General features: G+C 43.1%; 2 protein-coding genes across 2 annotated transcripts; both read right to left on the minus strand.

Moving 5' to 3' along the window:
* Positions 1 to 4,910: 4,910 nt before the first annotated feature.
* On the minus strand, positions 4,911 to 5,612 carry LOC138902631 (uncharacterized). Its single transcript, XM_070190516.1, has one exon. It carries the CDS (start codon positions 5,610 to 5,612, stop codon positions 4,911 to 4,913), a length of 702 nt encoding a protein of 233 aa, XP_070046617.1.
* Positions 5,613 to 12,485: 6,873 nt separating this feature from the next.
* LOC138902632 (uncharacterized) lies at positions 12,486 to 14,510 on the minus strand. Its single transcript, XM_070190517.1, has 3 exons — positions 13,826 to 14,510; positions 13,466 to 13,678; positions 12,486 to 12,958 (listed from the first exon to the last, which is right to left on the minus strand). Exons 1-3 carry the CDS (start codon positions 14,508 to 14,510, stop codon positions 12,486 to 12,488), a joined length of 1,371 nt encoding a protein of 456 aa, XP_070046618.1.
* Between the last annotated feature and the right edge of the window lie 1,974 nt (positions 14,511 to 16,484).

Here is a 16,484-nt window from a genome sequence, read left to right on the forward strand (position 1 = left end):
TGGGTAGCAGACCTAGATAGTAATAAACCGAAGTAAGTGTTATGGTATAGTATAACCTACCTAGATATAGTAAATCCATCAGCATAGATAACCGAGGCTATGAAACGAAATATAGCAATAGTCGTAAGTTTTGCAAAGTACCCAGCAAAGAACTTCAGTACACCTATAAATGCCCCGAGGGTCATCTTCTCATAGTTCTGTATATGTTCACAAAGTGAGGCCAAGAGATTGGCAAAAAGCTGGAGGAAAAAGGAGAGATCCTTGCATAAAAGGACAGAGTCTTACATGCTGCATCACAGAAGGTAGTCAAAGTTACGAGATTGGAAGAATTTTGACCACAAGTCGTGATATGGGAAGAGGCCTAACGGGGGGGGGGGGGGGAATGCCTTGGTCCTTGAATTTATTCATAGAACAATTGCCTAGATGGTAAGGACAATATTAAATTATTCACAAGATCTATAGGTTATGAGACTGATACACACATCAGTCAACATTCGAGGACGAATGTTCCAAAGGGGGGAGTGATGTTACACCCCATGTTTTTGTACGTGAAGGTACGTCGTAAATCAATTGATGTAAGCTCGGAAATGAGATCCTCTTTGAAAGTATATGAAATGATTTAATGTTGTCGCACCCCGTACTTCAGACGTCACTATCATTATAGGATTATCTGATGTAAGCTCAAAAAGGACAAAATCCTTCTACAAGGATAAGAAAGGTTTACCGAAGTCTTAAGTAAGTTATGATGAATAAGAGACTTATTAATCATGATTTAAATGAGTTTAAAGTTATGATATGACTATATATGATGTTTGGATATGAAATATAAAGTTTGAGAAAAAACGGATTTAAGTTGCGGAAAAATCGAGCTAAGATTTTCCTTGTAATGAGTTGTTTTGAGAAATAAAATTTGTAACCTTTATGATATCATTTTGGGACATATCTCATACAAAAATTAAGGTCTTGGACCATAGTTTCCAATGGTCTAAACCATTTACTCATACGACATCGGGGTAGATAAATATGGATTTTTAAAATAGGGTCGCCAAGTCACGTCGCCACACTTCGGAGAAACTGGCACGTTTATAGGCCAGGTTGCGAGGCAGTTTTCTCCCAATATATTAAGAGTTATAGGAAGATATTTATATGGAATTAAATCAACATGTGTCTAGTTTCTAACACTACAAACTGTTTGTCCATACGATATCGGAATAGAGAGATACAAGCATCCGAAGATGCATTGCTCAAGCTGCCAAGCAGGCAGCTTACCCACCTGCTTGGAGAAGCGAGGCGGTGAGCTTATAAGTGTGTCTTTTCCCATTATATCTCGTCAATATACAGAGAATACAAACACCAAAAGACTCTCAAGGTCTCCAAGGGCTTTTCGATGAAATTTCAAGCAAGATCAACATTCCTTTCACGAAATCAAGAAGCGATAAATATTAGAACGATTCCTACGACGTAAGTATCACTATACCGCCTCTCTTTTCTTTTTAGTTGGAGTTTTGGAAGGTACTTCATAGTTAGGAAAATGCCTACTTTCTGTATTTAAGCTTTTAAATATCAAAGAAGGTTGATAAATTCGCTTTCTAATAGTCAGAATTCACGGGACGGTGATCGGAAGCTGTGAGTTCGATTTATTTTACTTTTAGTAGGCTGTTTTGTAGTCTACTCGTGTTGGCTTATTTTGCTGCTGATTTATGGAGCTTGGAAGGATGAAGGGCGTGGAGAAATGCCACATGTGGAAGCGTAGTAGGCTTGTCGCTCGTCGTTGCAAATTCAGGCTAATTGATAACTTGTTGATTGGGTGTGTTATGGTATATTTAAGATTTTTGTTGTATTGAAGGTCCCGAATTGTAGTTAGGTTGTTTTTGAGTTGCTGATTGTATTGTGTTTGTATCTCGCCTATAGCAGGCTTGAGGAAGCGGTAAAATCGGGGTAAATACTGCCCGTTTTATTTTAGAATCGAGTTATCATTTGAGATACGTGATATACTAGCGCCATCTAAGTTGTACATGTATTTCTTTGTTATAGGCTTGGCGCGCTAGTTGTCGTAAGCTAGTTGTTGAGTTGCATTGACGATTTGAGGTATAATAAGGCTATCCCTTCTTTCCTATTGGCATGATCCATATGATACAAACGAAACGAGCAAACGCGAAACTTTCACAAATGACTCTATTCTTAGAAGTACTAGGGGTGCCTATGTTCTTGATTCCCCATCTGCCCTATTATTATATCGTCTGTTCATGGGTCTCAGAAAATACATAAGTTGATAAAGTTTATTTCATGATATTAACGAAGACATATTGATCTTATGACATTTCGAGAGATCTTATGGACTTACTTCATTATTCATTGCATTCATTTATACATGTACATTGACCCATGACCAGATGGCATTATATACACGTATATTATATGTATATGGGGTATGAGGAAAGGTTACGGCATTATATACGCACCACCACCTGATCAGATGGTATACAATTGATGAATTCGCCCAAAAAGGCCGAGATGATATGATGGGATGCCCTCAGAGGCTTGATGATGTTATGTAATACCTATTCACGATATGACATTTATACGCATATGCATGACATTATAAATGTCTCATGATTCATATAGCTATTCAGACTTGTAGGTTGAGTTCTTTACTCCATGTTTCTGTCATGCCTTTATAAACTGCTTTCATGCCTTACATACTCGGTACTTTATTTGTACTAACGTCCCTTTTGCCTGGGGATGCTATATTTCATACCCGCAGATCCCGATAGACACGTTGAGAGTCCTCATAGTAGGTTATCAGCTCAACGAAAGGTGTTGGTGCAATCCACTTGCTCCAGAGTTGCCTATTTGGTCAGTATGATTTAGACATGTATTCATTGGTATGGCGGGGCTCTGTCCCGACCTTTATGACGTTTATGTACTCTTAGAGGCTTGTAGACAGATGTTATGTATATGGATACCTGCATGGCCTTATCGGCCTATGTTTTGCGTGTACAAATAATCATGTCATCCTTATAGGCCTGTATGTCACATGTATAAGTTTCTATATCATGTTGGGTCGTCCTATATCTAGTATTCCCTTATGTTTTATTCTGGTTATCTCATGACGGCCCTTTTGGACCATTTACCCTTGATGGTATGATAAGAAAGATATATTACGTTGGTACTCAGTTAGGTAAGGCACCGGGTGCCCGTCGCGGCCCATTGGTTTGGGTCATGACAGACAATTTCGACCACGGTTCGAGGTTTGTGTTTTCTACGGTTATGGGAAGTTGGTTGCGTGCTATGATGTTTTTTCCTGAAATGAGTTAACTGAAGGGTTTCTAGCCGATGAAGTGTTTATTCTATTAGTGGTTCATGAGTTATGGCAAAACTCTTGTACCTTCGCATACTCACTTGATAGATGCAGTGAGCGGTATGGAATTGGAATTGAAGGATCAAGATTGCGGTTTAGTTTGACCAGGATTTCATGAGCTCGGATGAGCGGGGAAAGATTTCAGATGTTTAGAGTATGCTGGCGCTATTTTAGTGTCGCCTGAGAATGTTGTTTTATGGAAGAGACATAGTGTATTGAATTGCAGATTTTGATTTGCATTACAGAAGTAGTATGGTTGGTAACCATGGATGTTTAGATTTTGCTACCTGGTGCGGAAGGTTGTGAGAGTATCTCCTACGGGATGATCGTAATGCAGAGATTAAAATCAGGTATGGAGATTTTGGTACTGTTGTTGATGGGAGAGTTTATGTCTGAGAGACTCTCTAGTACTTCGGTTGCAGACTGTTAAGTTTGTTCCGTATTGGACGGTAGATCGTATGTGTCATGAATAGGGTCGTTGTGGATCTTTGAAAGGTTATTGACCCATATTGGAAGGATCGGAATTGGCTTGAGGTCCATTGGTAGACCTAATGTGAATGTATGTTCTACCTCAGATCGGATGTGTTCATTCAGCATAGCATTTCTTATGGATGAGTCTTCGGGTGTTGGATGTTATTCCTGTTGTCATCTATTCCATGTATTACTCTATTATGCCATGTGGGTCATGAGGCGGCTTGATTATTCACACGTGTATTGTGATACTGTGTAGGTGGTAGTGCTGTATGAGCGAGATGGATCTCGAAATGCTGGTTGTTTATTGCACCTTAGTCGTGCTTGGCCTTTTGTAGCACATGACACTATTTGTCTCCTCAGGGTTAGTTTACGCACTTGGTATGCTCACGGTCGAGATACGGGCATTTAGTGGGTATGAGCATTTTGGCTAGATGGGTATTTCCTTACTGATTGTTATGTGTGGATTGGGTGGTACGCCGCCATGGATACAATATTCTTCTTTGGATCTACCTTGATCCCCTTACTAGACACCACATGACCCAAAAACGCCATTGAATCAAGCCAAAACTCATACTTGGAGAACTTTGTATACAACTTCTTCTCCCTTAAGGTCTGGAGCACGATCCTCAATTGCTGCTCATAATCCTCTCGACTGCAAGAATACACCAAGATGTCGTCAATGAATACGATGACGAAAGAATCAAGATACGACCGGAATACACTGTTCATCAAAGTGCATAAATGTTGTTGGGGCGTTGGTCAGCCCAAATGACATCACTAGAAACTCGTAGTGACCATAATGAGTCCTGAAAGCAGTCTTCGGGATATCTGGATCCCGAATCTTCAGCCACTGATAACGTGATCTCAAATCAATTTTTGAGAACACTTTAGCACCCCGAAGCTTATCAACTAAGTCATCAATGCGCGATAGTGGGTACCCGTTCTTCACTATAACCTTGTTCAACTGCCTATAATCAATACACATCCACATAGAGCCATCTTTCTTCTTCACAAACAAAACTGGAGCAACCCATGGCGAGACACTCGGTCGGATGAAGCCCTTATCTAGCAATTCCTAAAGTTGTTCCTTTAACTCCTTCAACTCCAATGGTGCCATACAATATGGCAGAATAAAAATGGGCTGAGTTCCCAGCACCAAGTCAATACCAAAATCAATATCCCTATCGGGCAGCATGCCCTGATGGTCTGCTAGAAATACATCTGGGAAGTCTCTCACCACCGGAACTGACTCAACCTTAAGAGTATCAACACTTACATCCCTCACAAAGGCTAGATACACTTCACACCCCTTCTCAACCATTCGGTGTGCCTTAAGAAAGGATACAACCTTGCTAGGAATATTGACAATGTACCCTTCCATTCCAACCGCGAATATCCTAGCATAGCCAGTGTCACAGTCTTGGCATGATAGTCTAGAAGCGTGATAAGGAGACAACCAATCCATGCCCAAAATCACGTCAAAGTCCACCATACTGAGTAGAAATAAATCAACTCTGGTTTCATACCCACCAATAACAACTAAAAACGACCGATAAACACGATCCACAACAATAGAATCTCCCACAGGCATGGAAACATATATAGGAGCACTCAAGGAATTACGAGATATATCCAAATATGGAGCAAAGTAAGATGACACATATAAATAAGTGGATCCTGAATCAAATAAGACCGATGCATCCCTATGACAGACCGGAACCATACCTGTGATGGCAGCATCCGATGCAAACCGCCTTCGTCCTACCAGGAAAAGCATAGAAACGAGCTTGGCCTCTCCCTCAAGGGCGATCTCTAACCGCCTGACCTCCACCCCTAGCTGGTGGTGCAGGTGGAGCGGCAGCTGGAGCAGCAACCATGACCGTGAACCCTGTGGACCCAGTGGAATCCGTGGAGCCTGCGTAGTCTATGGAGGTGCACCCCTACTGAGTCTAGGGTAGTACCTCATATGTGTAGTATCACCACACTCTAAACAAGCTCTAGGTGGGCGTGACTGCTAAAAGAGACTCTGGCCTGGTCGGCTAGACTGACCGTTGAAGGCACCCCATGCAGGAGGTCCACTGGACGGTGGCTGAGCAAAATTGCCAACCTGAGACCTCAGAATAGTCGGAGCTCCGCTAGAAGCTGGAAGTGCTAAATGAATTGGGCGGTTCGCATAGCCTCTGCCATGACGGGTTGTAACCGGATCGTGGGCACCGATATATCCTCCAGAATCTCGAGGCCTCATGGCCTCCGTGTCCTCTCTCTCTCGGCCTCGCATACCCTCCAGCCTTCGAGCGATCTCTACCACCTGCTGAAACGGAGTATCCGTCTCCAACTCCCGAGCCATACTAAACCTAAGACCATAACTGAGCCCCTCGATGAATCTGCGGACTCGCTCTTTGAATATAGAAACCAAGGCAGGTGCATGCCGGGATAACTCATTGAATCTGTTAGCATACTCTAACACCGACATAGTCCCCTGACGCAGCTGCTCAAACTTTGTGTGCCATGCATCCCGAAAGGTCTGAGGAGCAAACTGTCTCAAAAAAATCTCTGAAAACTAAGCCTAAGTGAGTGGGGCTACATTAACTGGCCTACCCTCCTTGTAAGTATTCCACCACCTATACGCTGCTCCTGACAGCTGAAATGTAGTAAATGCAACTCCCCTCACCTCCACAATACCCATGGTGCGGAGAATACATTGGTATTTATCTAAAAAAAACCCTATGCATCCTTGGTAGTTGTGTTGATGAAAGTAGGAGGATCATATTTCTTGAACCTCTCAAGTCTTCTCCGCTCCTCCTCAGATGCCTCTAGCCTGACCTCAAGCTGAATTGGAATAAAGGGTTGTGCTAGCATGACACCCGGAACTTGATCAATGTGGACCCGCTGCTCTGGGGTACGGGCCACGAGAGTCTGAGCTCCTCCCCTAGTCTGAGATATAGCTGGTGCAAGGGGAATCAATCTCACCTAAGCTAGAGTGCCGAACATGCTTAAAAGCTGTACTAGGATCTCCTGAAGTCCAGGGGCAGTAACGGGCGCCTCGGGTGTGTCACGCCCCATCCTCGGGAAGCGCGACCGGCCCTCAACCAAGTGAACCTGACCGAGCAAGCCTGTTAGATACTTTCTACCCAATTAACCCATGATCAAGAAAAGACGTGATTATATTAGTTATACAGTAGGAATCTCATTCATACAATCCTAAATCATTTCATTAGTCATTTCGCTTTTAAGTCCCAAAATACACATTCTTATAGTTCAAGTGGAACAAGTGATCAAACACAACATAACTTGTTCAACATTCCGAACACCCATATACAACCAACATAGTGTCTATGGAGCCTCTAAAGATACAAAAGAGAGTAAAGATGGTGCCGGCAATAAGGCCCCGGCTATACCTCAAAAAGTGACCATGATATAAATAAAAGGTACAATACATGACCCCACAATGAAATGGGACTCACCGAGTCTGCTGAGAAGAGTATGCAGCACTATCTGTGCCGCATTGTCTGCTATGTAACCACCTGCATCCATTTAAAGATGTAGCGCCCCCGGCAAAAGGGACGTTAGTACCGTCGAATAGCACTAGTATGTATAGCTAAACACCAACTCAACAGAATGAATAATAATACAAGAAGAACAGTCAAGAATTCAATAAGGGCTTCAAATAATAGTAAAACAACAAGTTAAGGATCATATACATTTTCAAGACAATTTCCATATTACTAGGTTGGGTGACCTTTAGCACCACTATCCCACAATTCACAATACCCCTGTATTCTTATATGGAGTCCGATCTCGGCCAGATTGGCTAGGCTGCCTCATCTGAGGCATTACCAAAATTTCATTATAACTTTCCAGCACAGTACCACTATGCATGCAGCATGGAATCCGATCACGGCCCGATCGGCTAGGCCATCTCATTGGAGACATTACCACAATTTCATTCACAATACCACTGTGTTCTTACACGGAGTCTGATCTTGGCCCGATCGGCTAGGCCGCATCATCTAAGGCATTACCACAATCTCGTTTGAGACATTACCTTTTTCAGTCAATCATCTCACATCGTACTTTTTTCATGTACTTTCGATTCATTGACACTAGTGATTACGATTACAAAGTCATTCTTGGCACTTGGCCGTATTTCATAGTTCCAGACCCCTTTTCCACATTCAATATCATTATCAAAATTAATAAGGCTCCCCATTCAAGACATTAAATTCACGTAATGAGCAATTTGGAAATCTTGGGCACACAGAGGCTTTTCATACAATTTGGCATAACAACCTTTATTTCGATTCATACAATTTGGCATAACAACCTTTATTTTGATCTTGAAATGAAGCCTTAACATTTCGAACGCATATTCCACATTTTAAAACACATTCTCAATGACAAGATAACATGATGAAGCATTTATAATAAATATTGAACTTACATCCTTCATCACAAATACATTAGAAATCACCAATTCTATAATTGATCAAGGGCTTAATCCAATTACATGATCACCGTGAGGTTCGATTCTAAGAAGAAGGGGGTTTAGCCAACATACCTTAATTGAGCTCCTTAAAAGTCTAAGATGTTCCGGACTATTAGCGACTTCAATCTATTTTAGCAATATAACAAAATTGAACCAAAAATTAGGAAGATGGACATGGTTTTAGCTCATTTGGGCATACTATCAAACACTAGGTGTGCATCAATGTTTGAAGGCTCTTTTGTGGAAGATTCCATGTTTAGCTCACAATCTTTCCACATACTACAAGGATACATGCATGCAAGGTAAGCACTCCCATCCCCATGAATTACCTTACTAATGGCCCATTCTAGTTACACTTTGAAATAAAGAGTTTGGGTGATACAATCTTACCTCTTAGGAAGAAGACCTAGGTTCCTCTCTTGATAATCTTCAAGATTTAAGTGAGAATTGAAGAACAATTGATGAAGATCACTTCTCCCTCTAGGACCCTCTCTCTCACTCTAAGAATATTAGAAAATATGCTCAAATTGATCCATGGGGTGTGTTTTAACGGAACAGGGTCGGGTTTAAAAACCCCAAAAATGAAAATCCGGAAAAAGGTCTGCTATCGCATATGCGATCGCATAACCGATATGCGGACCACATATCGGTCGCATAATCGGTGACCAAACAGCCAAAAAGAATTGTCTATGTGTGAGGTCACTATGCGGCCCGCAGACCTGTTCTGCGGTCGCATAAGGAACCGCAGAACAGTTATGCGGTCGCATAGTCGACCGCAAAACTCATCCAAATTGGCCCAATAACTGCCTCACTTTGCGGCCATTATGCGGTCCGCAGAGTGATTCTGCGGTCGCATAATGGACCGCAGAAACGCATAACACTGCCAAACATTTCCTTTCTTTTCCGGTGCATTGTTCAACCCAAAACCAATTCGGCACCACAAAATATTATTATTATTTTTTTCTTTTGCAAAATATTTTACGGGGCCTTACATTTTCCCCCACTTAGGATCATTCGTCCTCGAATGAGGGTAAAAATCTGTTATTAGCATCTTATGCAACTCAGTTTTCATACCACATATCAGCAGTCCCAAATTTGACTAACTCCCTGATATTTTCAAAACATTCGCCAGAGTTTCATTTGTAACTAGGCCCATCCACCTGTCAGAGAGCCCCAGAAACACATCATACAAATATGTATAGAACACAAGGACATAGCATAACTCATAGCCACACCAACCGTGGCCTCATGTAAATAACATATAATCAAAAGGAGCATCTTTATATTAACTGAACAAGTGATACAAAATTCTTAGGCGACAGGTTTGTAAAAGAAAGGATTACACAACTATTCAAACAAGTGAGGATACTTCTTCTTCATCTCTTCCTCGGCCTCCCACGTGGCCTCTTCAACCTGCTGGTTTTGCAATAAAATTTTCACGGAGGCAATTTCTTTATTCTTCAGCTTTCGGATTTGCCTATCAAGAATGGCAACTAAAATCTCTTCATATGACAATTCTTCATTAACCTCAATGGTCTCAACCGGAACAATGAGTGACGGATCTCCAACTATTTTCTTCAACATAGACACATGGAACACCGGGTGTAAATGACATCTTAGGTGGTAGCTCAAGCTTGTACGCCACCTCACCAATCCTTTGAACGATTTTGTACGGCCCGACATACCTCAGACTCAATTTTCCCTTTTTCCCAAACCGCATAATACCCTTCACGGGGGAAACCTTCAAGAATACCCAATCATCTTCTTTGAACTCTAAGTCTCTGCGACGAACATCCGAATAGGATTTCGAACGACTCTGAGCAGTTTTCAACCGCTCCCTTATGATCTTACTTTTCCATAGCCTGATGTACAAGTTCTAGCCCTATCAACTCTGCTTCCCCAATCTCGAGCCACCCAATGGGAGATCTATATCTCCTACCATATAATGCCTCAAACGGTGCCATCTGAATACTTGCATGGAAGCTGTTGATATAAGCAAACTCTATGAGTGGCAAATGATCATCCCAGCTACCCTTGAAATCAAGAACACAAGCATGCAACATGTCCTCAAGCGTCTGAATAGTCTGCTCTGCTTGCCCGTCGGTCTGTGGATGGAAAGATGTACTAAGATTCACCTGAGTACCCAAACCTTGCTTAAATTTCCTCCAATAGTTAGCCGTGAACTGAGCCCCTTGATCAGAAATGATAGAAACTGGAGTGCCATGTAGCTTGACTATTTCCTTGATATACAACTAAGCATACTATTGTGATGTGTCGGTAGATTTAACTGGCAAGAAGTGTGCTGATTTCGTGAGTCGGTCCACGATCACCCAAATTGAGTCAAACTTGCACGGAGTGCGTGGTAATCCTACCACAAAATCCATATTAATCATCTCCCACTTCCATATTGGAATTTCTATGTTCTGTGCCAACCCGTCAGGCCGTTGATGTTCGGCCTTCATTTGCTGACAGTTTGGGCACCTTGCCAAAAAGTACGCCACATTCCTTTTCATGCCATTCCAACAATAGACTTCCTTGAGGTCGTGATACATCTTCGTAGAACCTGGATGCACGGAATACCTAGAAGTGTGAGCTTCGGTCATGATTCTTTCCCGGAGACCATTTACATTCGGAACACATAGTTGCCCTTGGTACCTTAGTGTACCATCACCCATGCTAAGAGCAAAAGCCGTAGTGTTATGTTTTTGAATCCCCTCCTTCAATTGCACCAAAAATGGATCATTGTATTACTTCTCTTTGGCTTCCACAATAAGTGATGATTCAGCCCTATTTTGCACAATTACCCCTCCTTCATTAGAGTCCATAAGACGAACTCCCAAACTAGCCAATCGATGGACTTCCTTGGCCAATGGCCTTGGATATACTTCCAAGTGTGCTAAACTACCCATAGATTTCTGGCTAAGTGCATCTGCCACAACATTGGCTTTCCCCAGGTGATATAGAATATCGATGTCGTAATCCTTGAGTAACTCAAGCCATCTTCTCTGCATCAGATTCAACTCTTTTTGTTTGAAGATATATTGAAGACTATAGTGGTCCGTGAATACATCCACATGGACCCCATACAAATAGTGACGCCAAATTTTCAATGCGAAACCCACCGCCGCCAGTTCTAAGTCATGTGTTGGATAATTCTTTTCATGGTTCTTGAGTTTCCTAGAAGCATATGCTATAACTTTGCCGTGTTGCATTAATACACACCCAAACCCAAATCTTGAACCATCGCAATATACCACAAATTCATCTGTACCCTCTGGCAAGGTCAACACCGGCACTGTAGTCAATTTCGATTTCAACTCCTGGAAGATCCATTCACAAGCATCGGACCATTGGAACTTAACTGCTTTCTGAGTCAATTTAGTCAACAGAGAGGCAAGAGTAGAGAACCCCTCCACTAACTTCCTGTAATACCCTGCTAAGCTCAAGAAACATCGAATCTCGGTGGGCGTTATAGGTCTAGGCCAATTCTTTACTGCTGAAATCTTTTGAGGATCAACCTTGATTCCTTCACTAGAGACAACATGACCAAAGAATGTGACAGTTTCAAGCCAAAATTAACACTTTGAAAATTTCGCATACAATTGGTGCTGATGAAGAGTCTGCAACACTGCCCTGAGATGATCGGCATGGTCCTCCCGACCTCATGAATACACAAGAATATTGTCAATGAACACTATCACAAAGGAGTCGAGGAAAGGCTTGAAAACTCGATTCATAAGATCCATGAAAGTCGTTGGGGGCATTTGTTAGCCCAAAAATACGTCACCAGAAATTCAAAATGCCCATACCGGGTTCTAAAAGTTATTTTCGGAATATCCTGCTCCCTGATCTTCAATTGGTGATACCCGGATCGTAAGTCAATTTTGGAGAAGTATTTAGCACCCTGTAACTGATCAAACAAATCATCTATTCTTGGTAGTGGGTATTTGTTTTTGATTGTGACTTTGTTGAGCTACCGGTAGTCAATGCACATCCTCAGTGATCCATCTTTCTTCCTCACGAAGAGAACTGGTGAGCCCCATGGCGACACACTCGGTCGGATGAAACCCTTCTCTAACAAATCCTTCAACTGTTCCTTTAGTTCCTTCAATTCTGCTGGTGGCATTCTATAGGACGGAATAGATATAGGTTGCATGCCTAGCATCACATCAATCCAAAATCAATCTCCCTATCTGGAGGAATCCTAGGAAGCTCATCAGGAAAGACCTCTAGAAATTCTTTCACAACTGGCACTGACTCGAGTGTAGGTGCCTCAGCATCGGTGTCCATAACCCGGACAAAGTAATAGATACACCCATTGTTAATCATCTTCGTGGCCTTAAGGTAAGAAATAAACCTACTCTTCGGCACCACATTATCCCCCTTCCACTCAACAAGTGGCTCACTTGGAAATTCAAACCTCATAGTTCTAGTTCGGTAGTCTAACTTAGCAAAACATGAATGAAGCCAATCCATTCCCATTATTATATCAAAATCAACCATCCCCAATTCAATGAGATCGGCCACGGTGTCCTGGCCGCGCACCGTGACAACACAACCCCTATAAACTCGTGTGGCCACAATAGACTTGTCAACTAGAGTAGATACAGATAAAGGCTTAGGAAGCTGTTCCGGTTCTATCCCAAATTCCATAGAAACAAAAGGTGTAACATAGGACAAGGTGGAACCGGGATCAATAAGAGCTTATACATCATGAGTTTGGACAGTCAATATACCTGTGACGACATTTGGAGAAGCCTCGGCACTCTGGCGACCACTCATAGCATAGAAACAGTTGGGTCCTCCTGAACTTTGTGTACCACCCCTAGCTGCACCACGCCCTGCTGGTGCCGGAGGGCCTCGAGCTAGAGGGGGTGCTGAAGATGTAGCAGCTGCAGAACTGGATGGTTGTGTTGTGCCCCTGCCCGCACCCTCGTGGGATGAACGACACTCCCTCTGAATATGACCCCTCAATTCGCACCCGTAACATATAGGTAAGTCCATGTAGCAGATCCCCGAGTGCATCTTCCTACACCTGGGTCATGGGGGGCTCCGCTGTTGCAGGAATCTCCCTCCTGATCGGCCCTGATGGTGGGGTCCCCTGCTGCCCTTATTGGGCCTGAAGCGACTCCCCTGCTGCTGACTGTGCCCCACTGGCAGTGCACTAGCTGAATACTGAGCATGAGACTGGGTTGGCCCTGATGACCCTCCCCTGAAAGCTGATCTTCCCCCACCAAATGAATCACCAAAGTTGCCCGCGGACCAGGCCTTGCTGGTTCCCTCTCGCTCCCTTCTGTTCTTCAACTTGCGGTCCTCTGTAGCTTGAGCAAATGCTACCATTTTCCCATAGTTCATATCTGAATTCAAGGCAGTTGTAGCGGCCTCATTGATAACCAAGGGGCTAAAGCCCTGCACAAACCGGCGCACTCTAGCATCCATAGTAGGCAACATGAGAATGTCATATTTTGACAGGCGCGCGAACTCCATGTGATACTCCCACACACCCCTACTCCCTTGCCTAAGATTCTCAAACTCTGCGGCACGGGCTGCCCTAGTCTCGGTAGGGATGAAATGGTCTATAAAGGCATCAGCAAACTCACTCCATCTCGCTGGAGGGCTTCCCTCCTCCCGAGAGTCCTCCCACAGCTCAAACCAAGAATAGGCCACCCCTTTCAGGCAGTAGGCGGCCAACTCCACTCCTTCCATCTCAGTAGTGCGCATAACTCGGAGAGTCTTATGCATCGCATCAATAAAGTCCTGTGGGTCTTCCTCGGGATTAGCACTCGTGAACACCGGAGGATCCAACTGCAAAAATCTGTTCACCCTAGAACTAGTTGAATCCCCTTGCTGGCTAGAAGATGTAGGTGCAACATTCGACCTTTGGTCCTGAGAAGCCACTATCTGAGTCAGTATCTGAATAGCTCCCCTAAGATCCCCATCAGAAATACCAGAGCCAGAAGCTGAGGCTAGAGGTGGAATCGGAAAGCCAGGTGGAGGAATTGTCGCACCCTCAGTAGGTGTAGGAACTGGTGTGGCCTGGGCCGGTGTAGTGGAATCAGGTAGTGTATTATTCAGAGGATTATCCTCACCCCTTGGGTGTTCACCCGCATCATCAAATAAAGGGTCAACTGCCACTCCTAAGGCGACGTTGGCTCCTTGGCCAGTTCTTGCTCTCTTCTTAGGTGCCATATACTGAAAGTTAAATGAATGCACGTGTTAGAAGAGGAATATTTACACAATTAGTTTCATCGCACGATCCAGAATATCAAAGAAGGGTATTGTTCCTAAATGTCCAAGTAGCCTCCAACTTATACATGCGGTCGACAACACACCGATAAGAAGGACTCTACTAGACACGGCTCTGATACATACTAGTATACTTTAAAACCTTAGGCTCTGATACTAAGTTTGTCACGCCCCATCCTCGGGAAGCGCGACCGGCGCTCAACCGAGTGAACCCCGCCGAGCAAGCCTGTTAGATACTTTCTACCCAATTAACCCATGATCAAGAAAAGATGTGATTACATTAGGTCTGCGATCGCATAACCGATATGCGGACCGCATATCGGTCGCATAATTGGTGACCAAACATCCAAAAAAATTGCCCGTGTCTACGGTGACTATACGGCCCGCAAACCTGTTCTATGGTCGCATAATGAACCGCAGAACAGTTATGCGGTCGCATGGTCTACCAATTCGGCACCACGAAACATTATTATTATTTTTTTCTTTTGCAAAATTTTTTACGGGGCCTTTTAGGGTGCCTGCCCCCCAACCAGAGCTACTGGTGGCTCCTCAGTTCCTGCTTGGGCAGGTGCTCTGGCTGCAGCTCGTGCCCCTCCCCAGCCTCTACCCCGGCCTCGCGCGGCTCTAGGAGAGGGCGCGAGTGTCTTATCATTTGATCCAATAGTGCGTGTCCTCACCATCGGTGAGAGAATACAAAGACAAAGACTCATATTTCAAAATCGACAAATTTGCATGATAAGGAATCAAAGAATTAGAGTTTCCTAACAGTTCCATGGCCTGTCGAAGATATGTACAGATGTCTTTGTACCGATCCGCAATACTCTACTAAACTTTCTTATGACTCGTAACACCTATGAACCTAGAGCTCTAATACCAACTTATCATGACCCCAAAACCCCACCGGAGGTGGTCCTGATGGCACCTAGTCTCTAAGACTAGGTAAGCCTACATACATGAGAATCTGACAAAAATAAAGACTAAAAACATTAAATAAAGCTGATAAGTCTCATAATAACATCAATACTAAATCACAATTACAATATTGCCAAAACCCGGTGAAACTGAGTCATAAACTCTAAAACGTACACTAGAAGTCTAAAATTACAATAATGTTTGATGTGGAAATAAATAGTAGAAAACATAGTAATGGAAGGTGACTCCAAGGCGTGCAGACGTCAAGCAGGTGTACCTTGAAGTCTCCGAAATATGTGGTCCCATCACTGACGTCCGGCACGAGAAGATGTACCTGGATATGAACAAGAATGTGCAGAAGCATAGCATGAGTATACCATAATGGTACCTAGTAAGTATCAAGTCTAACCTCGGTAGAGTAGTGATGAAGCTAGGTCAAGACACCTACTAGGACAAGAAAGATAAACAAAGTATAATATAGTTTAATGACGGAAAACGAGGAAATGAATAACAACAAAGTAGTACAATAATATAGGCTAACAACGGAATTTAAGGCAATAAAGGCAACAAGGAGTGAACATATGATAAGAACAACAAGTAATCAAATACGGACAAATACAAGACAAATGAAGGGAAAACAAAATTGTTCAACCAACAAGCCTCTTTAACATAGAATGAACAACAAGAATCACAATCGAGGTACCATACCTCACAATCTCATTTCACAAGTCACAATCACAGTCTTCCTTATATCACCGCGTGAGCCTTGCATTTATTTTGGAAACATTTTTCCCAAAATAGCTACACACGTTTTAGCCCCTTATCTCACCGCGTGGCTTCAAGTAATTCCCTTACTAGCAACACGCATATAAATCCCACCTTATCTCACCGCATGTGTATCAACCACTATCTTTATACCACCGCATGCGTATCAATATCACAACACAATAATCAACTCGCACCACACATGCCCATATGCCACAACACTTGCCAAAATCAACAATA

The sequence above is a fragment of the Nicotiana tomentosiformis genome, chromosome 12, assembly GCF_000390325.3.
Source record: "Nicotiana tomentosiformis chromosome 12, ASM39032v3, whole genome shotgun sequence".
Lineage (NCBI taxonomy): Eukaryota > Viridiplantae > Streptophyta > Magnoliopsida > Solanales > Solanaceae > Nicotiana > Nicotiana tomentosiformis.

Coding starts and splice junctions, on each gene's coding strand:
- LOC138902631 (XM_070190516.1), bottom strand. CDS start 5,612: ATGCTTTTCCTGGTAGGACGAAGGCGGTTTGCATCGGATGCTGCCATC.
- LOC138902632 (XM_070190517.1), bottom strand. CDS start 14,510: ATGGCACCTAAGAAGAGAGCAAGAACTGGCCAAGGAGCCAACGTCGCC. Junction 13,679..13,825: donor TCTTAGGCAAGGGAGTAGGG/GTGTGTGGGAGT, acceptor CCTTGAATTCAG/ATATGAACTATGGGAAAATG. Junction 12,959..13,465: donor TGCACTGCCAGTGGGGCACA/GTCAGCAGCAGG, acceptor AATTTGGGATAG/AACCGGAACAGCTTCCTAAG.